This window comes from Pogona vitticeps, chromosome 6 (assembly GCF_051106095.1).
Source record: "Pogona vitticeps strain Pit_001003342236 chromosome 6, PviZW2.1, whole genome shotgun sequence".
In the NCBI taxonomy this organism is placed as follows: Eukaryota; Metazoa; Chordata; class Lepidosauria; order Squamata; family Agamidae; genus Pogona; species Pogona vitticeps.
The window spans coordinates 111,981,908-112,008,572 of record NC_135788.1 but is presented as its reverse complement, the minus strand read 5'-3'; the positions used below and the strand labels follow the sequence as shown (position 1 = coordinate 112,008,572).

The 26,665-nt window shown below is 43.9% G+C and overlaps 2 protein-coding genes across 2 annotated transcripts in view; both read right to left on the bottom strand.

Moving 5' to 3' along the window:
• Nucleotides 1–2,582: 2,582 nt before the first annotated feature.
• On the bottom strand, nt 2,583–5,284 carry LOC144583404 (apoptosis-associated speck-like protein containing a CARD). The gene is made up of 3 exons (XM_078377116.1): nt 4,670–5,284; nt 4,092–4,142; nt 2,583–3,496 (listed from the first exon to the last, which is right to left on the bottom strand). Exon 1 carries the CDS (start codon nt 4,944–4,946, stop codon nt 4,722–4,724), a length of 225 nt encoding a protein of 74 aa, XP_078233242.1. The 5' UTR covers nt 4,947–5,284; the 3' UTR covers nt 2,583–3,496; nt 4,092–4,142; nt 4,670–4,721.
• Nucleotides 5,285–10,326: 5,042 nt separating this feature from the next.
• LOC110086381 (uncharacterized) overlaps nt 10,327–26,665 on the bottom strand; it is a 30,639-nt gene continuing 14,300 nt past the window's right edge. The window contains exons 6-17 of the mRNA XM_078377113.1: nt 26,529–26,657; nt 26,259–26,400; nt 26,114–26,140; nt 21,335–21,475; nt 19,252–19,334; nt 17,988–18,052; nt 16,006–16,229; nt 14,876–15,129; nt 14,134–14,259; nt 13,836–13,977; nt 13,691–13,717; nt 10,327–12,712 (exon numbers count right to left, since the gene is read on the bottom strand). Coding sequence (XP_078233239.1) covers nt 12,429–12,712; nt 13,691–13,717; nt 13,836–13,977; nt 14,134–14,259; nt 14,876–15,129; nt 16,006–16,229; nt 17,988–18,052; nt 19,252–19,334; nt 21,335–21,475; nt 26,114–26,140; nt 26,259–26,400; nt 26,529–26,657 — 1,644 coding nt within the window. The 3' untranslated portion in view covers nt 10,327–12,428. The remainder of the gene's footprint in view (nt 12,713–13,690; nt 13,718–13,835; nt 13,978–14,133; nt 14,260–14,875; nt 15,130–16,005; nt 16,230–17,987; nt 18,053–19,251; nt 19,335–21,334; nt 21,476–26,113; nt 26,141–26,258; nt 26,401–26,528; nt 26,658–26,665) is intronic.

The following is a 26,665-nucleotide window of genomic DNA, read 5'->3' as shown; positions in this document are numbered from 1 at the left end:
AGAAAATGATTGCGGTTTCTATTATATATACGATCCTCCTCCTATCACGCAGAGTCCAGTTGCTGAAAAGTCATAAAAGTGGAAAGAACACAGGTTTGAAAAGAAAAGGTATACAGAATGTCTATGCTTGGACGAGTTTGAAAAGCAAAGCAAAGAATCCAATGTGCTTATGGTCATGAAAATAGTACGGTAATAGAAACTGAACTCTTATAACTGCAGAATTGGAAGGGTCCCTAAGGATCATTGAGTCCAGCTCTTGTCAGAGAGGTTAGTGGGGAATTAAACTCCCAAAAGATACCCAAACCACTGAGCTAACTGAGTCATCCACCAGTGCTGGTGGTTTCTTCTCTGTATCATCCACCTAATGTCTTCTGTCACGCAATGCCCAGTTGCTGCGGAGCCATCGAAGTGGAAAAGCTTTGAAAAGGAAAACTCTACAAAACAACCATGTCAAGACGAGTTTAAATGTTGTAAGCCGCCCAGAGACCTTTGGGTAGTGTGGGCGGCATATTAAATAAATAAATAAATAAATAAATAAATAAATAAATAAATAAATAAATAAATAAATAAATAAATAAATAAATAAAAAAAATAAAATAAAATAAAAAGGAAACAGGGCTCAAGAAAAAAAGGGGGGGAGAAAGAAACTATATAGCAGGAAGTAAATAATACATTCGTACTTCTCAACTCTTTCCAATCTGAGTTCATTATTTCCTGCTGAAATTATGCCATGTGCTGAGGAGAGAAGAAAAAGGAGAAAAGGCAAGGAGGAAAAAAAGTGGTGTATTTTAACATTTCAAAACTCCTTCCCCAGGAAGCCCCATCCTTTCCCAGTGCAAGCAACAGGGCGAGTTACAGTAGGAGTTACTACTTGGAGGAGGAACCGGCTGGCAAGAAAAAAAGAAGAACTGTACAGCAGGGAGTAAAATCATGCCTGATGGCTTTTACCAAGGGGAGTTCATTGCTCCTGCTAAAATTACGCCATGTACTGAAAAGGGAAAGAAAGAAAGAAAGAAAGAAAGAAAGAAAGAAAGAAGGTTCACAATAGCTCCTTCCCCAGAAGTCCCCAGCCCTCCAAAGGGTCACCAACCCCAACCCTAGGATGGAAGGGGGGGGGGACACAGGCACAGGATAAAAGCTTCCTGTCTCCAACTCCCCACAACCCCCACTTCCAGGCGAGGGAGGTCTGGGTGAACCGCGCTCCCCGTCCCCACCTCGCCTCTTTCCATACGGATCTCCCGAGGGTCACAACCAGCCCCTCCGCCTGTGGCTCTGGTGGCCTTGCATTGGTTACCTGTTCATTTCAGCATTGATTTCAAAGTATTAATGATGACATATAAAGTTCTAAATGGTTTAGGGCCTCAATATCTGGCAGAACGCTCCCACCTAGATCTATCTGAATCACTCGCTCTAGCCAGGAGGGGCGGCTGAGGGGCCTAATGCCAAAGGAGGCCCGGAGAGAAAGAACAAGAAAGCGGGCCTTCTTGGCAGTGGCCCCTCGGCTCTGGAACGATCTCCCCCCAAAAATTTGTCTGGCTCCCTTGCTGGGCGTTTTTAAGAGCCGACTTAAGACTTGGCTCTTCAAACAGGCCTGTTGATACCTAACTTATTTTGCCATCCTTCAGTGTATTAACATTGTTTTATTATCTTTTAATATTGTTGTTAGCCACGCAGAGTAGACTTTGGTCTAAATAGATGGAATATAAATTAAATAAAAAATAAATAGTATATCTATTCTTCCTTTCTTCTTCCTTTCCTGTTTCTCATTCTCCATTCTTTATATAATATTCTTGAATTTTTTCAATATCCTCTCTTTAAATCTAGATTTCTCACTATATTTTATCTACTGTTCCAACTGCATTAAATTTAACCCACTTAAAATTTCATCTACAAGCATAATTCTTAATTGTTCCTTATTTTTAATTTTTCCTTCCCGTTTATAGATGTTTTCTTTTTAGCATATTTTTTGGTTCCTTTATCCCCTATCTTGGGAAACTTTCAAACTCCATTACTAGAGTTAAAGCTGATATTCCCGGACAAAATACTTGTCTCCATTTATTCCAGATTTCTAATACATTCTTTATAAAGGTATTCTGGATCTTTTAAAAATTATTCTTTTTAATATTATTATTATTTTCTTTATACTGGTAGTATTTTTGTAACTCTCCCATTTCATATAACTCTTGTACAGTAATTCTGTCATTCCATATTGTTTCCTTATTTTGTGTTATAATATCTGGAATGACTCTTAGGGGGTCACGAAGAGTTGGACATGACTTTATGACTAAACAACAAGAACAAATATAAAATTTATTAATATTTGGTTGTCCTAAACTTCCTCTTTTTGGGTGATAAATGATATCTTTTTCTTTAATCTGGTTTTCTTCCTCCCATTACAAAACTCATCTGTATTTCTTTTGGTTCCTATTCTGAATATTTCCTGGAAAATTCCTGATCTGGCAATTCATTTCATCCACCCACTTTGTTCTCAAGGTATGAAGATGTTCTGCGTCTGGAAGTAAAGTGTAATTTGCTTTTATTTGAAAACCATCCAAAACATGCAAATAATTTGACTCTACATGTTTTCTTTACACTCTTTTAATTAAAAAATGTCACAAAGTACTACGCTGTAGATTTTTTTTTAAAAAAAGGTTAAACATAGGTATATATTGCAAAGGCAGTTTTTGAAAAATATCAGTAAAAACAATTTGAAGAAATGAGAAATCCAACATGGGAATTTCACACCAACCAGAAGAAGGATTTTGGAAACGTCTGAGCAGAATGCTTTGCTGCCAAACATTTTTGATTCTCTCTTAGACTAACTACAAGGCATGGAGGTAAATCTAATTTCTTTCTTAGTGGACCGTTCTTATTCCTTTGAGAGAACGAATGACACTGGAGAAGGGTATTGTACATAGTGAGGCTGTGAGGAGATTTCTTCATCAATGTAACTTTGAGAGCACTTGTGTTAGAATTTACCAATTATATATTTTAAAATGTAGTAACAAATAATGTATTTTTGATACCTTATAGTATAGCTGAGCCCAATGTATTCTGGGAAATGGCCATTCCTTGAAAAGCCTTTAGACACCTGGAAGCATTCTTGCAACAACAAAAAGGCCTCATAAAACAGTGCCTTCCTGAGAAGGGACAAATTTTTCATGATAGGAAGACAAGCAGACTGAATGATGAGGAATGTTTCTGTTTTGGATCCTATCCCAGTGAAGGAAGCATGAAAAGAAATAGAAATTTTAAATAACTTCCTGTCTTCTCTGTTGCTTCATTCCCTTTTGAGGTGATTAAGGAGGTGTCTTGTTTGTGGCCTTCAGCGCCTCATGTTGCTGATCTTTGCAAAAGCTGTCCCAGCTTGGCCTGAGGTTGAAGAGCTCTTGCATTTGGTCTTGATGGTTTCCTTTGCGATGATCTTTTGGTGCTGCTTGTTGTTTAGCATAGTACTGTACAATCTCTCTAGTCTCTGGTCATTGGAGATTAACCTCTACAGGAAAAGAGAGGGAGGGGAAACAGCTGAGAATTTGCACATTGGATGTAGATTTCCTGCCCAGTCATTTCCTCTTTCTCCATGATCTGAGAACCATAGATTTATGAGGGAAGGGAATGAAGTTTTACCCAGCACCCTCGGCACTTTGTAAGAATACAACTGCCAGGATTCCACAGAAAGAGGTCCTGAGTGTTAAACAGGTATAAAACTAAGATATATTGCTAGCAGCTGAATATGTGGCCTAAATAACTGTAAGGTTGACATCACGGGAGACAGAGACCAAAGAACATCTCCCACAATCCATGGGGAATGGACAATTGCCAAAATCTTGTTGCTTCACATAGTAAATCGCAACGGCTCATTTAGTCAATCAACTCCTCTGTCCATTCCATTGATTCCTATGGGCCTATACTCGTTGTGACGTCCTATGATAAAGTAAGCTGCAATTAGAAGAGATCCATTGGAATTCATGGAATTGACAGAGGAGTACACTCACAAAATCCCCATTGGTTCAACAGGTATACTCCAGTATGATTTACTAGGCTAAGCAAGAGAGTCATAGTCAATATTTGAGAAAAGGGACTGGGCTCACCATCTCCTTTTGGGGCAGCACCAATAGAGGTCCGAAGAGTTTCATAAGCATCTGCAGTAAGAGAAGGAAAAGCAGGAATTGTGAAATGATTGTGGTCCTCCTTATGTTTCCGGTCAGGCAATGTCCAGTTGCGGCAAATTCATGAAGTGCAAAGAAGACAGCTTTGAAAAGCAGAGCTCTACAAAATGTCTACCTATATCAGGGCATGATTACAAAGGGAACTGGGCCAGAAAAACAGAAAAACGAAACTACACAGCAGGGAGTAAATCAGCCCTTCGAATTTTCAAAATTTAGAGTTCATTTTTTCCTGCTGGAATTATGCCATGTAGTGAGAAGGAGAGAAGAGAAAGGAGAAAAGACAAAAGGGGGGGGCTTCAGGTTTAAGAGCTCCTTCCGCAGCCCCCCCAACCCCTGAGTGAGGAGAAAGCAGGGGCTCGTGTGTGTGTGTGTGTGTGGAGAAGCAGCAGGCGAAAGGCTCCCTGTCCCCAACTCCCCAGACCAGGGCTCCACTCTAGGGAGACCCGGGTCCAGGGCCCTCCCCACCGCGACCCCACCGCCCTTCTTCCCTTTTGCCCTACCGCTCTCCAGGGCCACCTGCAGCCTCTGCGCCTGCTGCTTGCAGCCGATGGCTTACAGGACCTCGACCGTCACCCGAGGGGCATAGCCCTCCGTGTAGAAGTCCAGCAGGAGGTCGACCATGCGCAAAATGCTGGCGTTCTCCAGGCGCCCCCAGGGGATGTTCTTGTAGCCCTGGCGGACGGGGAACTTGTTCAGCTTCCACCGAAAGCGCTCCAGATCTTCCTTGGACAAGTCGTCCAGGGCGAACCGCAGGCGATCGTGGACGGGCACCGACATGGCTCCGCTGCAGCGCCGAGAGCGAGCGCCGAAGTCTCGCCCGGGAAAGGCAGGACTCTTGGAGAAGGGGCCAAAGCGTGGTGGGCAGAGGGGCGGGCGGAGGGCCTCGCCCGCCTTCCAGCCACTCTGCCTGGAGTTCGAGGCGGGGTTTCGGCCACCCAGAGGCGCGCAGGAGGGACGGAAGGGGCCGCGCTCCTTTCGGTTTCAAGCCCGATCTTGAGGCTTCGTAGCCGTCCAGGAAGCGCTTTTTTGTTGTTGTTTTTTAAAGCGCGGGAACAATAAAGGCGGCGAGCAACACCCCTCCCCCGCCTCATCGAGAGCAAGCAGTTGTGGGACTGGGAGGGGCTGCTTGCTGCCTGTCCCAAGGCTATGCACGCCCGGAGCCGCTGGCAGGCATTTCGGCGGAAGATGCTCAACTGTTACCTTACAAGGCCTGTCTGCGCGGTTGCAGTGCCTCTGGGTCAGTTTAGGTCGTTCTGATATTTTTTGCTTTGGGAGATTCGAATACATCACTGCTAATATAAGCGCACGCCTCAACCCGAGGGAGGATAGGGGCCCGTCCCTGCAAGGAAACTGGGAGCAGTCCAGTTCCGACTTAAAAAGTTCTTGTCTCCAGTGCCCTTTTTTTATTTTCCTTCCTTGGGCGATCCTTCCATCCACGCTGGAGATGTTTATTCTCCCATGAGAAGGGCCAGCACCACTCTTTGGATCGCCTGTTTTCCTGCCCGTAACTTTACCCAGTTGATTTATTATTGTTTCAACTCATAGGCCACCCCATAGTGTTAAAGCACTCTCTGGATGGTTTACTTGCATGTAAGGAGGCGGCGGCAACAGTAGTGGAGGGCCGCAGTGACCGGAGGGGAAAACATTGGGGTGAAAACTGGGGAGATGAAAGGCAGATTCCCCTTCCCCCTTTTCCTGCCTTTCTCCTTTTCTGGGACGGTGACCAGGCTGTGCTGCCTTGTGAAGATGGAGCCCATGGAGTCAACTAACTCTCTTCCCCACCTTTTTCCACAGCTCTCATTCTGTAGAGACAAGGTGACTCTTCCCTTTTTTGGTTTAAAAAAAAAAAGGTGGCATATCAACATACCAATACATCAGTCTAGCATGGTATTAGAGTTTTGCTGTATCAGCAAGGGAAATATTTTAAAAGATGAAAATAGAGGAGCAGGTTTCTCTCTCTTTTAATGCTGTAGCGTTAAAAGTGGGATCTGAAGGCTTTAGGAATGGACCTCAGTAGATGGGAAACCTTGACATCTGAGCGCTTAGCCTGGAAGCAGGCGGTGCATTACGGCCTCTCCCAATTTGAAGAGACCCTTGTCCAGCAGGCCGAGGCAAAGAGGTAGTCATGAAAGCAGCAAAATCAGGGAGCTGGACAGGGGACAGATTGTATTTGTCTTCAGTGTGGAAGGGATGGTCCCTCTCAAATTGGCCTCCTCAGCCACACACGACGCTGTTCCCAGACCTCTATTCAGAGCATGTTATCATAGTCTCTCGAGACTGAAGGATGCCTACAGTAATAGATAAACAATATGTTTTTTATACCTTAGTATAGCTGAGCCCAATGTATTCTGGGAAATGGCCATTCCTTGAAAAGCCTTTAGACACCTAAAAGCATTCTTGCGACAACAAAGAGGCCACATAAAACAGTGCCTTCCTGAGAAGGGGCAAATTTTTAATATTAGGAAGACAAGCAGCCTCCATGATGAGGAATGTTTCTGTTTTGGATCCTATCCCAGTGAAGGAAGCATGAAAAGAAATAGAAATTTTAAATAACTTCCTGTCTTCTCTGTTGCTTCATTCCCTTTCGAGGTGATTAGGGAGATGTCTTGTTTGTGGCCTTTAGTGCCTCATGTCGCTGATGTTTACAAAAGCTGTCCCAGCTTGGCCTGAGGTTGAAGAGCTCCTTGGCGATGATCCTTTGGTGTTGCTCATTGTTTAGCATACTACTGTGCAATCTCTCTAGTCTCTGGTCATTGGAGATTAACCTCTACAGGAAAAGAAGGGGGGGGAAACAGCTGAGAATGTGCACATTGGATGCAGCTTTCCTGCCCAGTCATTTCCTCTTTCCCGATGATCCGAGAACCATAGATTTATGAGGGAAAGGAAGGGAGTTTTACCCAGCATCCTCAGCACTTCGTAAGAATACAACCCCCTTAATTCCACTAAGATATATTACTAGTAGCTGAAGATGTGGCCTAAATAATTGCAAGGTTCACATCACTGGAGGCACAGACCAAAGAACAACTCCCACAATCCATGGGGAATCGACAGTTGTCAACATCTTGTTGCTGGCTACCTGAACTTGTGGGAGTGAACTCAAGTCATGAGCAGAAATTTGACTGCAGTACAGGTTGTCCATTCTTCTGCAGAACAAGCTGAACACAGACTGAGTGGACCTCTAGTTATTGCTCAGTCCATCTCATTGCACAATTAACTCAGGGCATGTCCTGACAGTCATTTGTCCCAATGTTTGGTGTGCTCCAGGGGAGGATTCGTCCACTCTTATTTCCAGCAACCACACAATGTAATTGCTAGAGCAGGCCAATTGTTCCCCATACCTCTTTTTGAGTCCATCAGAGAGTTCAACTCTTGTGCGTAGGTGTGCTCTAGTTTGGTCCATTCCTAGTTTTGTGCAATCACTGGGAACAGACCAAAATTGAGTCTCGCACCTGTCAAAACGACCAAGACTCCTTCAGGTTTTAATTTCTAGTATGATCAAATGGCTCAGGATATTGGCAAATTGAACTCTTCCCTTGCTTCTCTGTGAAGGAGTGGGGAAGTGAAATTATTATTTGTGTGTGTGTGTGCCTCCTGGACCATCACTGATATATTGAATTGCTTAAATTATTATTTTTTTTTATATTTTTTCTTTTGTGTAATCCTGATCAAAACATGATTACAAGCAGTTTTTTGGCTGGCACTACACAGAAGGGAAATAATTTTGAAAAATGTAATCTAAGTGATTCAGCACATCGGCAATGGTCCAATAGATGGGAAAAATTATTTCACTTCCACTGCCCCCTCCTCAAAGGACCAGGGAAAGTGTTCAATTTGAAAATGGCCTTGAAATGGCTCATTTTTAGCAACTGCATGATACTCAAAATAAGATCACTTCCTTTATTATAGAGTCCATCCGTCTCCTATTTGATTCTTCCTCTTTTTCCTGATGCCTTCACCTTCCCTCAGCGTTATGGTCTTTCCCAGCAAATCTTGTTTTCTCAAAGTACCACAACCTGAGTTTTATCATTTTTGCCTCTTGAGGTTGGGCTTGACTTGATTTAGAAAGCACTTTACTGCTGAATTAAACAAGATAAAGTAGGCCCATTTGAGCCAGTGGAAGTCACAGAGGAGTTGACTCTGCCCTAGATTCAATGGGGTGAACTCTACGACAATTCACAAAGCCGAGCAACAAGATCTGAGCCACTGAACATGAGCTTTCTGGTTAGCTACCAGATGCTCGTATCTACTGATTAGATCTCTCTCCCCATGCATGCTTAAGGTGTGAAATGACTATTACCATGTTCCATGACCATGAATTCTGTGTCAGTTCTGTGCTTTCTCTAGTGCCAAAAGAATGCCTTGAAAACATAGGTGAAAACAATTTTTTAAAAAAAGAGTTAAAAAAGCAAAAACATGGTTGCACCTTAAAGAAGATGAAGTGGACTTGTCTGTGAAAGGTCATATGAAAATATATATAAAACTTAGTCTTTAAGGTGCCCCCATATTTTTGCCTTTTTTTAACTCTTTATTTTTGTTTTTAACCTATAATGCTTGCACAGACTAACACGGCTACCCCTTCTACAACCTTGAAAACAGTTTTGTCTTCAAACTGACAAAATCCCAGTTCTTTCTTTCGCTAGTTCTGGACTTCCAATCGATTTACCCAGGGTGGCCCCAGTCGCAACAACCCCAGCCAGGGAGGCCGGGCCAGGCATGGCATGGCAGGAACCGGCCGGGCACGCTTCCTCTCTCCTGCTCCGGTGGATGCACAAGAGGAGCCCAAACCAAAGGAAGCGTCTCCAGTGGCTGCAGCAACGATGCCCAATGCTGGGGCAAACACAGGCAGAGGGAAGGGGATGGGGAGGAGGGAGAAGAAGAAGAGGAGGGGAAGTGCCACCCCAGGAAGCAGCAGTGGCAGCATTGGAGGAGAGGATGAGGCAGGATTTGCTCCTTGCAGAGGCAGGGCAACCGAGCTGAGCAGAACAGTTGGGGGCTGCGCCTGGCCTGCGTGGACCCATGCAGGAGGGCTGCCGATGCCTCCCAGTCCCACCTCACCCCTTTCAGCACTGGTTTTCTGGTAGAGCAGCGGTTCTTAACGTGGGCGATAATGCCCCCCGGGGGGCGATTTCATTTTTTCAGGGGGGCGGTAGAATGAAAAGGGGCGGCGTGGGGGCGCTGGTGCAGAAGGGGGCGGTAGGGGGGCACTGGAGCAAGCCAAACCTGTGGAGATGGCTGCAGCCTTTTTACAGTGTGCATGAATATATATTTTCCTCCAATTTTAATTTACTTTCAGACTTTTTGTCTTGAAATTTTTAGTTCCTGCATTTGTTTTTATGACCTTTTTATATTTCTTTTTGCGTCTTAAATTCACTTGCAACTAAATCATTAAATGCTACTTTTTGGGGGGCATTTCATTTTCTTGGAATTTAATTTTGTTTTCAGGGGTCATTGGATTTAAATGTCTTAAATAAACAAACAAACAAACAAACAAATAAGATATCATCACCACGGGGAGGGGGGCGATGATAACTTCCTCAATGGCTCAAGGGGGCGTTTCTTTCAAAAAGGTTAAGAACCACTGTGGCAGAGGGATTCCCCCTCCACCTCTACCTCCCAATCCTTGCTGGCAGGGCCTTTGGCCATGAGCCGCGCTCGGGGAGGCTCTGGCGCAGAGTAGGGGGAGAAGGTGGGGGAAATGTGCTTCTCATCCTCACAGCTTCTGTGGAAGCCCAGCTCTAGGCTGCCATTTATGGTCCCCCTCCCCAAAGAGGTGCTCACGGGGTGTGGCAGCTCCCTGGACCCTGGCGTGCATGGCTCCCAGGGGGCTGATGATAGAAAAGGGTGTGCCCAGCCCTGCGGTGAGTGCCCAGCTGGAGCTGTGACCTCAAGCCGCCCCATCCTGGGTTGCTGAGGGTTGAGCAGCTTCCTGCCCGGGCAGCCAGTCCCACAGGAGGGGGAAGAGAGTGCTGTTGCAGAGTGGACAGCAGGGTGGGAGCGGGAGGGTCAGCCGAGGAGCAGCTGTGAACTTTAAAGCCCTCCCCCGGCTTGCCGAGGGTGTAATGGGGGCAGTCACACACGTTGCACGGGGACACGTGATCCCCACACCCTGTAATACTTGTCTTGCCCCAGGGGCCAGAAACCCACCCCATGCCACTGCTGAGTCCTTTTATTTATTTATTTAAAATTAAAGAAAACAACAGTAACAAAACAAATATAAAGTACATGATTTTACACAATACAAGTGCCACCTGTGCCACCGTCACCCTCAGGACCAGGTAACCAAAGATATCCTCTTAAAACTTTTCACCCCGTTACACTCCAAAAATACATTGATTCTTCTGCTGGCTTATAACATTTCCCTTTTAAAAAAACATGCTCCAAATATAAATTCCATACATCTTTAAAAATCATTAAACTTTGTAATTCCCCTTCTTTTTTTCATTTCACTTGTTAACTTATCATTGATTGCTACACTTGACATTTCTTTGTACCAGTCTTCAAGATTAATTTGTCACTTTTCCAATTCTTTGCAAACATTAATCTTGCTACTGTGACCATTATGACTATTAGCTCTTTCTGTTCTTTTTAAAGATGGCCACTGCTGAGTCCTATCACATATTTTGGGGCTCTCTGCAAAGTGAAGACACCTGAGAAGGAAAATTGCTCAAGATGGGATTGCAGAATGATCATCCCCTGGATTGTCAAACCACTCCATCCTTCCTTTAACCCAGTGAGTGCAATTCACACATGGAAATGGGAAAAATACGTCTTTTAATATCCACAGGATACATGCATATTTTATTTTATTTTCTGTATATACGTGTGTGTGCTTGTGCGTGCGTGCATGTGTATGTGTGTCAGAGAGAGAGAGAGAGAGCGAGAGCTGCATATATAAAAGTACTTACAAAACAAATATCTAAGACAAACGTTTTGGCTTCCTTCTTTTGTTGCTCTAGCAAAAGTATGCTGTTTGCCAGATGGCAGTTAAAGAACCCACTCCCTGTTTCTATCTGTCTATAAAACAAGGCACAGAGTGGCTAAAAGACAGCTTCTTTCTCAGTCAGGCCAAGACAGGCAGTTTTAGGGCATTTTGGCAGGAGAGTCTGATAATGAATCGGGAAGCCAACCGCCGGAACAATAGGAGAGAGACCAGGAGCACAGAGGCCGCCCTGACAGTTTGTCCTGTAGCTGTTCCACAGTCTAGTAAATGTTTCTCCTATTCCAGGAGTGAGCAAAGCCTTTGGATGTTGTTGGCCTGCAGCTCTGATGAGCCCCAGCTAGCCTAGGCAATGGAAGTGGGGAGTGGTGGAGCAATGATCTGGATGGTTTGACTTACAGTGACTCTACGAATGAGTGGCCTCCAACATGTCCTGTCATGAACAGCCCTGCTCAGTTTTTGCAAAACCAAAAGGGTGGCTTTCTTTATTGAGCCAATCTATCTCACGTTTGGTCTTTGATTCTCCTCATAGCTGCCTGCATTTAACCCCTAGTAGAAAAGGAATGATAAGTTTTCTTGTATTTCATGAAGTAAAATGAATACAGTGGTGCCTCCACTTACAAATGTCCTGACTTACAACCATTTTGAGTTACGACCAGCTCCAGCAGCAAAATTTTGCTTTGACTTGTGGCCGGAGCTTCGAGTTACAACCAAAAAAAGGCAGGGGAAAAAGGTGGGGAATTCCAATTTGCTAATCCTTGGTAGGCGAAGAGGCTGCTTCTTTGTAGCTCTTTCGCCCCAACAGTTAGAGTGAGTGCAATTGGAGGAGGCTTTGGACTGCCTGGTAAGGTAAGGTGCTGCTTTCTGCTTTTTAAAAACTGTTCTGGGTGGGTGGTGGGATTACAGTATGTTTCTATGCTATGATGGGTCTTGCGGGGTTTGTTTTTTGTTTTCCCCCTCCCATTTCCGATGGGGGTTTGGCTGCCTTTTGGTTCCCCCCTCCTCCATTTTTGATGGGTCTTGCAGGGTTTGGTTGCTTTTTGGTTTGCTTTCTTTGCATTTCCGATGGGTCTTTTTTTGTGTGTATGAGTGATTTTTTTCTTTGGCCGGAACAGATTAATTGCATTTCAGTGCTTTCCTATGGGAAATGTTGCTTCGACTTACAATCATTTCGAGTTACGACAATCTTCCGGAACCAATTAAGTTTGTAAGTCGAGGCACCATTGTACTTGGAAAGAACACAAGAGTGCTGAGGCACACCTGGCTATAAACGGAGCTGGTAGATTCAGGATGTCCTAGAATGATGGCACACCTTTGTTGACTCATGACTGATGTTCAAGGTCTTCAATGAGGAATTTGTTTTTCTTCTTTATTGCCTCGTACAGCTTGTCCTTGCAATCACGGTTCCAGCTTGGCACCAACTGGTAGAGCTCCCGCATCTTGTCCTGGTTGGTTCTCTTTGCAGAGATGGCTCGGTACTGCTCTTCATCCAGGATGATTCCATACAGCATATCCAAAATCCCCTCTACTGCGGCAGTCCTCTGAATCAGTGCCTCTCGGTGTCGGTCAATGAAATGCTGCTCCAGTGGGACTGCCGCCTGCATCCCTGTCAAAGAAAGAAATGCAATAAAAGGACATGTCTGCACAAGGAATATTCTCTGATCAGTCATAGAAGACTTTAACAATGAATTGTAATTTTGTTCCAGAACATTGTGGCTGAAATCCTGTTGTTTATACTTGCAGAGGGATGATGACATCACTAGCAGGGGTTATTTTCAATAATTAAAAACTTTTTCTCTCACACAGCTTTTCCAGTTCCCATGTAATTCATTTTATCATGTGAAAGTGATGGGAGTCACAGGATAGGAGGAGGAAGTTTTAATTACCAAAAATCAGTGCTGCTAGATGATGCTACTAATGCAGGAGATTTTTGGTAATAAAAAACTTCCTCCTTCTGTCCTATGGCTCTTGCAGCTTCCATGCACTTAAAAGTTATGAACTTACCAAAATTCCTTTTGTATTTTTTTCTGTAACTATAACATAAACAAAAAAATATACACATAACATAAACTCAAATACAATAACAGTGTTCCCCCAGAGAAAACTTTTTAAAACTGGGTCCAAGATGGTATTAAACACTGTTAAAATTAAACAAGATTAATGCCAATCATCCGAATGTCTGTTGGAAATGTGATAAAGAAACTGGTACGTACTTTCATATGTGGTGGGAATGTGAAAAGTGCAAAGATTTTGGAAACAAATTTTTAAAGAATTAAGCTATATATGTGGAAAAGATACAGAATGTAATGCTGAGATTGCTTTGTTATCAATATAACAAACAGAATGTGTAATATGAAAAAATGACTAAAGAACTGATGACTAATTTATTAACAGCAGACTCTTCTCCCTCATTACTTCAAGGAAAATAGATTCTCAAAAAGTAGAATTACACATTCTTCTACACATAACTGCACACATAATTTGACGTAGAGCTCCTGAAACCATAAAATCCTAGCACCCGAGAGGCTTCTGTCTTTGGCAGAAGACCTAAATATGAGACTGGCTCTCATAGATTCCTGCTCACCTTGTACTGAGCCCAACGTCAGTTCTTCTGAAAGAGAAAAGGAAAGAGGAAGTTAGAGAGGGAATGTGGCTCGGATGTCCTTTTCAACTCTGCCTCCCGAGTTTTATTCCAATCCTCATGGATTCCTCCCCTGATCCAAGCTCACCTCTTCTCACGCAGGACGTCCAGATGGATGCATCCTTGTTCTTCTCAATGAGGTTCAGCTCCAGCTCATCTTCCATGTTTCGAGCACACAGTTCCAGGTACTGCTGCTCCATGTCCACATCCAGGTATCTTAATATCAGTTCCTGTGTGAATGAGTGAAAATTCTGCATGTGATAATATTTTTTTGCCCCTCATTTTTGACACAGCTCACCATTCAAAGCAGATGACCAAAAGCTCAAGAAAACCCCAAATGACCCACTTAATAGCCCTGCTTTCATTGAGGCAACCTTGTGTCCTACCTCGGGAGAGATTTTAACTTCATGTGAAGTTCTCACAAAGTAGCAAGTCTCAAGCTTCAGAGGGCGTGTGGTGCCAGGAGGTTTGGGCAATCTATTTGACCATTTCAATTCATTGTCATGTACAGCCTGGGAAGGAAAGAGGAGGTCTGTTTTGAGACATGTAAAGAGACACACCCAAAATTCTGGAGAACTGGACACCTTTCCAACAGGTGGGAGGATCCCGGGAAGTAGGAATCCAGCTCTTTCCTTGCAGACCGACTGCTTTCTAGGTTCTTCGATAGCACCTAAGGAATAGTATGCCAGACTGTCAGAAGGCACTGGAATATGAACAGGAGATTCTACGGCCACATCACTTAACTCAGGGCCTTGCACAGCCAATATTTAAAGATACAGAAAAATATATTTTAGTAATCGGTGAAGGGAACTAGGTCTAAGAAAACAGGGCTTTTGGCATCTGTTTTCCAAATCTGTCTCAATAATTCAAAAGGGATTCTTTTGATCCTGTAAGAGTTACTTTTAAACTGCAGTGAGAACCATGTTGGTGGAGGTGACAGTTATTCGTGTGTTTACTGATACTTTCAAGTTTGTTAGAACTTCAGAAGTTAGTCCAAGCCCACAAGTGTGGGTAGAATACAGCTGTCATGATACCCCCTGAAGCAAAGCTTTGGCATTCTACCAGAATATGAGCTGTATTGTGAACCTAATATTAGAACAACTTACAGAGTTGGAGAGAGCCAATCACCTGTTTTAGAGAAGAATCATTGGGGAGCAGATACAGGTGGAGTATTGGGTATGGGAGTCTCAGCTGTTGATAGAGCAGAACTATGGCATGGACCTTGATCTTTTGCTTAAGAAATGGTATTTTGCAAATAGCACCAAGGAGAGAGAACCTGGGGTCGTACAATACAACATGGAAATTCTCCACTTTATCTGGCTTCTCCAGAATCATCCCCTCTTCAGTAAAATGTGCAATGCTGACTTGGTAAAGGTCTTCACCTGCCATAGAACACAAGGAAATATGGATCAACATAGACCAATTGTCAAATAAGAAACTGGCATGTTGCTGCCAAGCTTGTCCTTTTCTGCTTCATTCGGGGGTGTGTGTGTTATTGTCATTATTACTGATGTTTATTTATTTATTTATTTATTTATTTATTGGACTTATATACCGCCCCATAGCGCTACAAGCACTCTCCGGGCGGTTTACAATTTTTATTATACAGGCTACACATTGCCCCCCCAGCAAGCTGGGTACTCATTTTACCGACCTCGGAAGGATGGAAGGCTGAGTCAACCTTGAGCCGGCTACCTGGGATTTGAACCCCAGGTCGTGCGCACAGTTTTAGCTGCAATACAGCATTTTAACCACTGCGCCACGAGGCTCTTAATGTTGTGATGTTGTGATCTTTGATCACCATACACAAAAATGTTTACTCAAGGCTTGTCTAAACAATTTAAATCAGAGAAAACAAGATAACAGCTGGAATCCTATTCCTCCTTACAGAACATTTATTTGACTCACAGTGGCGGATCACAGCTAATGGCTAATGTGCAAATGTGTATCTTGGTGGTGCAGTTGGGCATGTGACCGAGACACAACCCGGCACCTTGTTAATTAGTGGCAATTAGCTCCAGCAAGTTGCACAAATCTGGCCAAAGTAGTAAAATCATGTTACAAGATTAAAACACAACATAAAAACAAAAGAAACAAGAAAAATTTATAGAAATCAGCACCTTTTAAGATACAATGAATAAACAAACACGGCTGGCCCCAGAACATTTTTGGCTTGTCAATTGAGGAAATGCAAATTGTAATTATTCCTCTTCAGGATTCCTGGTTTTATGATTACAATAATTTTTTTCTTAACATACCTGCAAGACACAAAATGTGAGGGAAGTGAACTGCCACCACAGCGTCTGCTGGATCTGCCTGGATGTTGAGCAAAGGTCCGGCAACGATTAAGTTTGCCTTCCTAATATCATCCATGTAACCAGACCATGAATCAAAGTGATATGTTATGGTTACAGCTGTTTTTATATCAAATATGAGATCAGTAATACCACATCGTATAGAACATGCTTCGGTGACGTGTAATCTGGATGCACCAAAAAAGAAGAAAATAAGACAAGGGAATTGAAGAATGGTATCATAGGTTCTTACATGGTCGAGTAGACCAGATAGGCGGGGTATAAATCAAATAAATAAATAAACAAATAAATAAATAAAATTACAGCGGTGCCTCGCTTAACGAGCGCACCATTTAACGACGAATCCGCATAGCGATCTCTTTTTTGAGATCGCGAATGCGATCGCATTGCAATGTTTTAATGGGTAAAACATCGCATTGCGATGATTGGTGAGCGTTTCACTTACCGATCTTCGCATTGCAATGTTTCCCCAACAGCTGATCGGCGGTTCCAAAATGGCCGCAGGACGCCCAAAATGGCTGCCGCAAATGTTTTCGCGCCCTGCCCTCGCTTACTGAGGACGCGAAAATGGCGGCGCTATGGCGGAACTTCGCTGAACTGTGAGTTTTGGAGCCATAGGAACGCATTAAACTAAGTTTAATGCGTTCCTATGGCGATTTCCGTTCCGTTTAGCGATGTTTCCTCATAGTGACGATTAATCCGGAATGGATTAACGTCGCTATGCGGGGCACCACTGTAATTTAAAAACTTTTTTGGCAAAGAACAAGAAGAACTCTTAGCTCATTTCACAATGCATACAAAGAGTCCAACATCTGGTCTGTGCAAACTCAGGTAGTCATATGTCAGCAGTGGCTTCAGATTCTGGTCCTTAACTTTTGGTTCACTTGTATCTGATGCTATCATAAGAAGAATGAACTAAGGACAGAGGACAATGCTTTCTTCAGGTGATGTCCAATGACAGTGAAAGTCCCTTATAGACAGAGGTAAGGTCTAACAAACACTAGCTTCAATCATAAACTGTGGCTAGCAGTGGATCTGAATTCCCATGCAAAAGCCCTTTTCTGCACAGACTAACAGTGTGCAGGCGCAGCTGGACAGAAAAGCAAAAAACAAAAAAACAAACATAAAAGCAAAACATGCTGCCCCGTAGCACTTAAAGAGCTCCCCAGGCAGTTTACAACTTAATTATGCAGGCTACACATTGCCCCCACCCTCCCTGCGAGCTGGGTATTCATGTTACCGACTTTGGAAAGATAGACAGCTGAGTCAACCTTGAGCCGGCTACCTGGGATTGAACCCCATGTCATGAGTACACTTTTGGCTGCAGTACAGCAGTTTAACCACTGCACCACAAGGGAAGGAAACCTCTCAGGCAAGCACTCCTGCACACTGTGCCATTGAGGGCGATCCTCTTACTGATTAGAGCACAGATTTTTGGAGCCTGCAGCCTCCACAGGGCTCCCTCCAACTTACTGCTCTGCATGAAGCAAAAAATGATTCCAGCACAATCTGCTCCTGTGCTTCCCACCTCCATCCTCTCCATCAGAGATGGCTCCTCCCACCGCTTCCCAATAGAGATGGCACCCTGGCTGCACCTTACCCTCCATATCCATTGCAGCGTGGATGAGGCTGGAGAGCCAGTCCACGCTTGAATTGCAAAACCGGCAGTCCCACCTCATCCCTATGGAAGTGGTGAATGACGTTAGTGCTCTTGAGCTCCCTTCACACACGCAGTTCGAAGAAGGGTACAGTGAGCGAAGGAATCAGATATGGAAATTAATCGTTCTCATTCAGCTATAGAGTTGATTCAGAGTTCAAAGACTGCATTTCAGAAATAAACTAAATGACACGAAAACAAAAAGTAGTGCTGCTTTTGTGATGTTTCCCATTCAATGCGACTAAAAAATCCGATCCCTAAGGTTTACCTGTAAGTTTTGCGTCTCCTTTTGGGGTCCTGGACAACCGTCGGCCAGATTTTTTCTGGACTGGCCTGGAAAAAAGCATCACTGATATATCTGATGGTGCCTCCCCATGGCATCCCTTCTGAATACATAGTTGCTCCGTTCTGGACTTGTTACACCCCATTCCATGACATGAGTCATCCCGTATAAAACAATGTGAAACACTATTCTATAGCAAATGCATATTCTATTCATTTATTAGCCTGAGCTGTATTGATATCTGAAGGATTAGAAAACTGCTGATAACAGAGCCTTCAAAAAGAAAGTATAATACTGTAGAACGTTTCATCCTTTGAAATGCGTAGGTCGGCTTTTTATCAGAGACCTGATGTATTTCTAAGGTATAGAAGCTCACACTGAAAATACATTTGATAGTTTTAAAACCAAGCAGGATTTTTTTGTTTGTTTGTCTTGTTTCTCACTTTGTTTTTGCTGAATCAGATTAACACAGCTGGCCCTCTGAAAACTATTAATTCTAAAGAACTCAAGTCCATAGTGAATGAGTCTCAAGCTGAAATCTTAAACTAATGAACTCTAGGAAGTTTTAGCACCTGCCTTCCGAGAAGAGTAAACCAAGATGAAGAGCAGCCTGGTCTCTTCTGAAGAACAATGTCTACTTCCCTTTACTTTCTGCCAAAACAAACACCGAGATCCAACTGTTAATTGCCCCAAGTACACAGAATTTATTGACAAGAGGGTCACATCTTGAGAACATGGCCAAAGAGCCCGAAAAACCCACAACAACCATCAAATCTTATGTTAAGAGAAAGGTGTGCTTCTGGATATTATAATATCCTTCCTGCAAACAAGATTTGACCCTTTGAGGTATCAGACTCACAAATGAAGCCCAGGTTTACCTCCTCATTTCCCATTCCAAAACAAAAAGGAAGACAATGTGCAAAATACAGTGTTACATATAATTGTGCTAGGGTACACAAACGTCTTTTACTTCTAAAGGGAGGTCTGATTCTAATGATGTGCTGTAATGTATGCTAATTGTTTTCAACTTTAAATATTGTCTTTCATTGTTGTAAGCCACCTTGGGTCCCTTTCAATATTTTAAATAAATAAATAAATAAATAAATAAATAGATAGATAGATAGATAGATAGATAGATAGATAGATAGATAGATAGATAGATAGATAGATAGATAGATAGATAGATAGATAGACAGATAGACAGATACATAGATAGATACATAGATAGATAATCAATCCAGTCCCTTACCTTGCTGCACAGTGAGCTACACATGGGACATTCCTCAGAAGGTTCAGGGTCTATTTTGGTTTCCATTCTTTGCTCGTCTAGTCCTACAAATAAAGGCTGATAGTTAAAACACAGCTCTCTGATATGTGAGACTTCTTTCAATTTTGCATTTAAAAAAGAATCATGCTCCAGACCAGGGCAGAGCAGAGAAGGTAGGGGGCTGGAGTAACAACATTTGCTGGTGACACCACCGGTCCTTGCCAGACATTTGCGGAATTGCCCTGTGATCCTAGCAGTCAACGATCTTCTGCCATTACCAGATTGATGGGCAGGCACACGCCAATGCTGTTTTCGGAAGAGCGGTCCTCTTGTCTACCTTGGAGTGATACAACCCTCCTCTGGTAAGACAGCTTTATAGCTTCCCCGTTATCGGAGTCACAGAGAAAAAGAGAAGAATGATAGGTCGCTTCTCTGTATGTGGTGCTTCCAGTGGTGATTTGTGACCTCACACATGCCAAAGATGAGGCACCGCAGCTGTCCGAAGAGGGTTCAAACCTCACCCTTTCTTTGATCTCAAAGTGTCCGCCCACTTCCACGGAAACTGTATTTTTAAACCACACTGAAATCCCTCATAGAAAAAATATCAGCATCCTCCATAAATGAATGCCCCTTTCACTATTCCACCAATTTAGGCCATGTCACTGGGCTGGGGCCATTTCAGAGGAGGAGGGGCCACTTCCAAAGGGCTCCTTGACGGCAGAGGCCTCTCTCCTTCCTGATCTGCACTGCCGGTCCAAATGACAACCAAGAGGCTAATGGGAGCCCACAGAAATAGGCCGAGTTGGACCTATCATTTTGAACAGATTTACTTACTGAATGGCCACCGTCAGACCTTGCTCCCTACAGAGGCTTAGCAAGAGTCCTAATTTGCTATCATAATTGCCACTGGCCCTCATTTCTACAAAGTTGAGGATTAGCCGTGGTCCTCATCCTATAAGTGTGGACATACTGTAGGCAGGAAGGGCCCTCACAGTCCACACAAAAGCCCCAAATATTACACCAAACCACTAGAACAGGGGTGTCCAACCTTTCACCTTCCCTGGGCCACATTAGAAGATGAAAATTTGGTTTGGGCCGCATATACATTTGGTTTGGGCCACATGGGGGGGGGCAGCCCTACCCGTCCTCCCCAGCCCCGCTGCAAGCGCGCTTACCGGCAGCTGCGATCTCAGACAGCAGAGGCTGCCAGCTTCGGCGGCTTTATGGGGCTGGGAGGGGGTCCACCTATTGATGGGGACAACGCAATGCAGTCACGCAGCCCCCCTGTCCCCTCCCCTCCCACTCCTTCCTTCCTTCCCTCTCGCCCCCTCTACTGTTGTGACATGCCCCGGCCACATTCCAGCCGCAAGCGGTGGCAGTGTAACTTGAAACTTTGGAATTTCTTTCAAAATAAAAAATTGCACTGGGCTGCATTACGAGCTGACCTGGGCCGCATGCGGCCCTCAGGCTGCAGGTTGGACAAGCCTGCACTAGAAAAACGCTAGAGCCCTCCAAGGCTGCGCTTGAACCAGTACTTCTCCAGAGAAAAGAAATTCCAGAAGCCAATTACTCCACATGCAGCCTACCTTCGTACACTACGTTTTTTCTTTGTTCCTATTCTCCTCCTCTTCCTCACCCCATTAGCCAGTGCCTCTATACAAAAGGCTGAAGATCTCTATGTATTCTCCTTTTCAATTTTTTTTTCATGGAAGATGACTCCCAAAACAGAAACTTCTGCTCCCCAACAGGAAGAGTCTGCACAGGTTTTAAACTGCACTGATACCGAATCGGACCCCAACGACATGTAACTGTTACCTCTATCCGGTAGTGGCAGGAACATACGATTACTCCCTTTGTTACTACAACCCCCAACCTATGATGCCTGGAAGAAAGATGCAACTTGAGCAGGAAAACTGGCCAGAATCCCTATAAGGTATGTGAAGTGCCCCTATCCCCATCACCACAGGTACCATATTGTTGACTGAAGACCAGGCCAGGGGATGGCCTCCAGAGTCCCTACCCCACCAGTACTCTGTCTTTCCATGTGATGCTACAGACCTCTCACCTGAAGGCACAGCTGTTGCTTGGGTTCGACCGCCAGCCAAATCACTTGTCTCTCCTACGTCTGGGCTGCAATCGCCATGCTTGGAACCTTGACCCACCGATTCTGGCACTCGTGTCTCTTTATTGGGTTGGTCAACTTTTCCTGCCACAATAAAGCTTGATTAGCCAAAACAACGTTATTTAGCAGCCTCGCTCCCCTTCATCTCCCTTTCGGTTCTCCTGGCAGGAGCTGCCAGGTAGAGAGGAGGTGGGGAGCTGACCGGAGCTTCACCCCTGCCAGAATGAGGGGGGGGGGCTCCTCATCAGAAGGTGATGAGATGATGAGGAAAGCTCCTTTGCGGCCTGTTTCATAGCTGGCTCCTTGACATCACTGTAGCTATGTCCCTCCTTCAGAGCCTTGGCTCTCGAACCACTTTGCTCTGGACAAAGGACACGTATCCGAACATCAACCCTCACCCCAGTTACCCAGTCACCCTGCCAAAACCCTGAGGTCCTCCCCCACTGCCTGATCCATCCACCTTAGTGCTGCTCAGATGAGCTATGTTGAACCTGTAGCAGAAATTGCAAACTGATGCAGTTCTTTAATTGAGCAGCAGAGCAAAGGCAATTCTAAACAAGGGAGCAGCCCTAACAAACTTGTAACTTTGAAACAGCAAAGTGGCTGTCCAACGAGGCCGTAGAAATAGCAAAGAGGAGAAGGGAAACAAAATGCAAGGGAGATAGGGAAAGCTACAGAAAACTGAATGCAGACTTCCAAAGAATAGCAAGGAGAGACAAGAGGGCTTTCTTAAATGAACAATGCAAAGAAATAGAGGGCAATAACAGAAAAGGAAAAACCAGAGATCTGTTCAGGAAAATTGGAGATATTAGAGGAACATTTTGTGCAAGGATGAAGATGATAGAGGACAAAAATGGTAGGGACCTAACAGAAGCAGAAGACATCAAGAAGAGGTGGAAAGAATACACAGAGGAATTATATCAGAAAGATTTGGATATCCCGGACAACCCAGACAATGTAGTTGCTGACCTTGAGCCAGACATCCTGGAGAGTGAAGTCAAGTGGACCTTAGAAAGCCTGGCTAACAACAAGGCCAGTGGAGGTGATGACATTCCAGTTGAACTATTTAAAATCTTAACATATGATGTTGTTAAGGTGCTAAACTCAATATGCCAGCAAGTTTGGAAAAACTCAACAGTGGCCAGAGGATTGGAAAAGATCAGTCTACATCCCAATCCCAAAGAAAGGCAGTGCCAAAGAATACTCCAACTACCGTACAATTGCACTAATTCCACGCGCTAGCAAGGTTATGCTCAAAATCCTACAAGGTAGTCTTCAGCAGTATGTGGACCGAGAACTCCCAGAAGTACAAGCTGGATTCCGAAGGGGCAGAGGAACCAGAGACCAAATTGGGTCATGCGCTGGATTATGGAGAAAGCCAGAGAGTTCCAGAAAAATATCTACTTCTGCTTCATTGACTATGCAAAAGCCTTTGACTGTGTGGACCACAGCAAACTATGGCAAGTCCTTAAAGAAATGGGAGTGCCTGACCATCTTGTCTGTCTCCTGAGAAACCTAGACGTGGGACAGGAAGCAACAGTTAGAACTGGATATGGAACAACTGATTGGTTCAAAATTGGGAAAGGAGTACGACAAGGCTATATATTGTCCACCGGCTTATTTAACTTATATGCAGAATACATCATGCAGAAGGCAGGACTGGAGGAATCCCAAACCAGAATTAAGACTGCCGGAAGAAATATCAACAACCTCCGATATGCAGATGATACCACTCTGATGGCAGAAAGTGAGGAGGAATTAAAGAACCTTGTAGTGAGGATGAAAGTGGCGAGTGCAAAAAACGGCCTGAAACTCAACATCAAAAAAACCAAGATCATGGCCACTGGTCCCATCACCTCCTGGGAAATAGAAGGGGAAGATATGGAGGCAGTGACAGATTTTACTTTCTTGGGCTCCATGATCACTGCAGATGGAGACAGCAGCCATGAAATTAAAAGACGCCTGCTTCTTGGGAGGAAAGCAATGACAAACCTTGACAGCATCTTAAGAAGCAGAGACATCACCTTGCCAACAAGTCTGAATAGTCAAAGCTATGGTTTTTCCTGTCATGATGTATGGAAGCGAGAGCTGGACCATAAAGAAAGCAGACTCCCGAAGAACTGATGCCTTTGAATTGTGGTGCTGGAGGAGGCTCTTGAGAGTTCCCTGGACTGCAAGGAGAACAAACCTATCAATTCTAAAGGAAATCAACCCTGAGTGCTCACTGGAGGGACAGATCCTGAAGCTGAGGCTCCAGTACTTTGGCCATTTCATGAGAAGAGAAGACTCCTTGGAAAAGACCTTGATGTTAGGAAAGTGTGAGGGTAAGAGGAGAAGGGGACGACAGAGGATGAGATGGCTGGACAGTGTCTGCGAAGCAACCAACATGAAATTGAACAACTCCGGGAGGCAGTGGAAGACAGGACGGCCTGGCGTGCTCTGGTCCATGGGGTCACGAAGAGTCAGACACGACTAAATGACTAAACAACAATGGCGAAACACTCATTCAAGATGTAAGAAAAAAGATAAATTAAGTGGTGATATAGCTTTTCTTCCTCAGGCTGCCAACCCCAAGGAAAGAGCTTGCAAATTGGAAGATGGTGTTTTAGTCTGTATTCTGTGGAATGGGCATGGCAACATTAGTTTACCCGAGTTGTTAAAGGGTGTATATGTTCTCCTGTTTTATGTGTTCTACTTACTCATATCTTTGCTTCACTATTTCACTAAGTCCAAAATAACTTTTCAAAATACAGTGGTGCCTCGCTTAACAGGCGCTCTGTTTAGCGACGAAACCGCATAGCGACAATGTTTTTACGATCACTTTTGTGATCGCTTTGCGATGTTCCCTATGGGGAAAAATCGCTTTGCGATGATCGGTACCCTTACCGATCATCGCAAAGCGATTTTTTAACAGCTGATCAGCGGTTCCAAAATGGCTGCTTGGTAAACAAAATGGCCACCTGCTGTGTTGCCTCGCTTTAGAGGCACCGAAAATGGCCGCCGCAATGGAGGATTTTCGCTTAAGGTTAGTTTTCAAGCCCATAGGAACACATTAAACAAGTTTTAATGCGTTTCTATGGGCTTTTTAAGATTGCTTAGCGATGTTTTCGGTTAGCAGCGATTTTTACCGCACGGATTAACATCGTTAAGTGAGGCACCACTGTATTTTGGAACAGAGGGACTACAGCTACATCCTAGCTGTTCTTATTTCTGCCCTCTCTCAGCAACATAATAAAGATTATGTGCTCGTCTTCTGGGAACCATTTAGCAGTGGGTAGTTCTGCATGATAGAATTTTTTTTTTAAAAAAAAACAGGAAATTCAATTCTTAAAAAATCTCTGGTTTATGAATGGGATACTGCGGTATCTGAATCTATGATTCAAAATGCTAGAGAATGACGCAGTATTGCTGCACAATACCATGCCTGTATTTCCACCAAAAAAAGGACGCCAAGCTTTACATAGCAAAGGGCAGCTTAGTGATGGCAACATCGATGGTAGTAGTCAGGATGGTCTGCAGGATACCCTCTTATTCACACTTGTAAACCAAAAAAAAAAAAAAAAAAAAAAACAACAACAGCCAAAGTGCTTTGTATTTGGGAGAGAAATTGTTAACTGATGAAAAAGAGGGCAGCTTCCAAAACTTTCCTTTCCTTGGTTCTCTTTGCGAATGATAGGATCAGGCCATTTCCGATATTTTGAATCGTGGACACAAAACACAATATCCCACACTCTGGGATCCCACACTCTCTAAAAAAACTAGAGGTATTTTAGAGAGTTGAATTCCTATAGAAGGAGATCTTTAGAGATAAGATGGACTGCCAGAAAGAGAAAAAAAGTGGGTGCTAGATCGAATCAAGCCTGAGCTGTCTCTAAAAACAAAAATGCTGAAACCAAAGCTGTCATACTTTGGCTATATCACAAGATGACAAGACGCACTGTACAGGACAAAAATGCTAGGAGAAATGGAAGGCAGCAGGAAAAGAGAATTATTTAGCATGAGATGGGTTGACTCCATAAAGGAAGCCATGGCCTTTAGTTTGTACAATCTGCACAGGACCTTTCAGAATATGTTATTTCATAGGGTCAAAATATATTGGAAGTAGCTTTATGGCACAGAATATGCACTGAATACATCCTCAAGACAGACTGGTCTCACTCATTACTTCAAGTAAATAAATATATCTATGGCAAAAGTTCCTGCGCTTAGCAATATTTTGTTGTTATCAGATGACTCCAGATGCTCAAAATACAGAACTCTTTTGCATGCATAAACACACACATAGTTTGATGTAGAGCTTTTGGAGAAGGAAAACTCCAATTTCAAACCTCCACTGCCTTGTGGCTATATCCACTCATGGAAAAGGCTTCAGGAGTTAACCTAGAGGCAAAATCCGGAGCTGGAGTCCCAAAGGCAGTTCGTGTCGTTCTGCCAACTCCTGCGACGTTGCTGGAATCAGTTGTATTGGCTCTTGCCTTTCCACTGGACCATTTCAGCAACGTGGAGAGGGGGGATCTGTTGCTTGGGTAACAGCCTATCCTCCATATTACTTTACCCAGGCTTCATGCTCTCGAGAGGACACTCCTTGATACAGAGCATGTTACCATAGTCTCTCGAGACTGAAGGATGCCTATGCTTTAAAACCACAAAAACTTAGCCAAGAGGTTTCTTTCTTTGGAAAAGACTTAACTTCCAGATTGCTTCCCACAGATTCCTGCTCACCTAATATTGGGTTGAGCAACAGTTCTTCTGAAAGAGAAGAGGGAAGAAGAAGTTAGAGAGGGAATGTAACTGGAATGTCCATATCAAACCTGCCTCCAAAAATTGATTCCAGTCCTCATGGAGTCCTCTCCTGATCCAAGCTCACCTCTTCTCACACGGGCTGTCCAGACCGGGACATCCTGCTTTTCCTCCATGAGGTTCAGCTCCAGCTCATCTTTCATTTGTCGAACATCCAGGAAAAACAACTCTTGCATTTTGCCTGGCGATGTGTATTTAAATACTACTTCCTGTGTGAAGGAATGAAAATTCTATGTGAATATTTCTTTGCCCATAGCTGAACAAAAAACTAAAGAAATTGGGTTTCCCTCAATTTTCATAATAGCTTCACTTTCATCCGGGAAATATGGTATCTTACCTCTGAAAAGACTTTGGAACCATCTGACGTACTCAGAAATAAGCGAGATCCAAACTTCAGAGGATATCTCGTGCCAGGAGGTTTTAGCAATCTCCGTGAACAGAGAATATCTTCGATGCCATATACAGCCTGGGAAG

Coding starts and splice junctions, on each gene's coding strand:
- LOC144583404 (XM_078377116.1), bottom strand. CDS start 4,946: ATGTCGGTGCCCGTCCACGATCGCCTGCGGTTCGCCCTGGACGACTTG.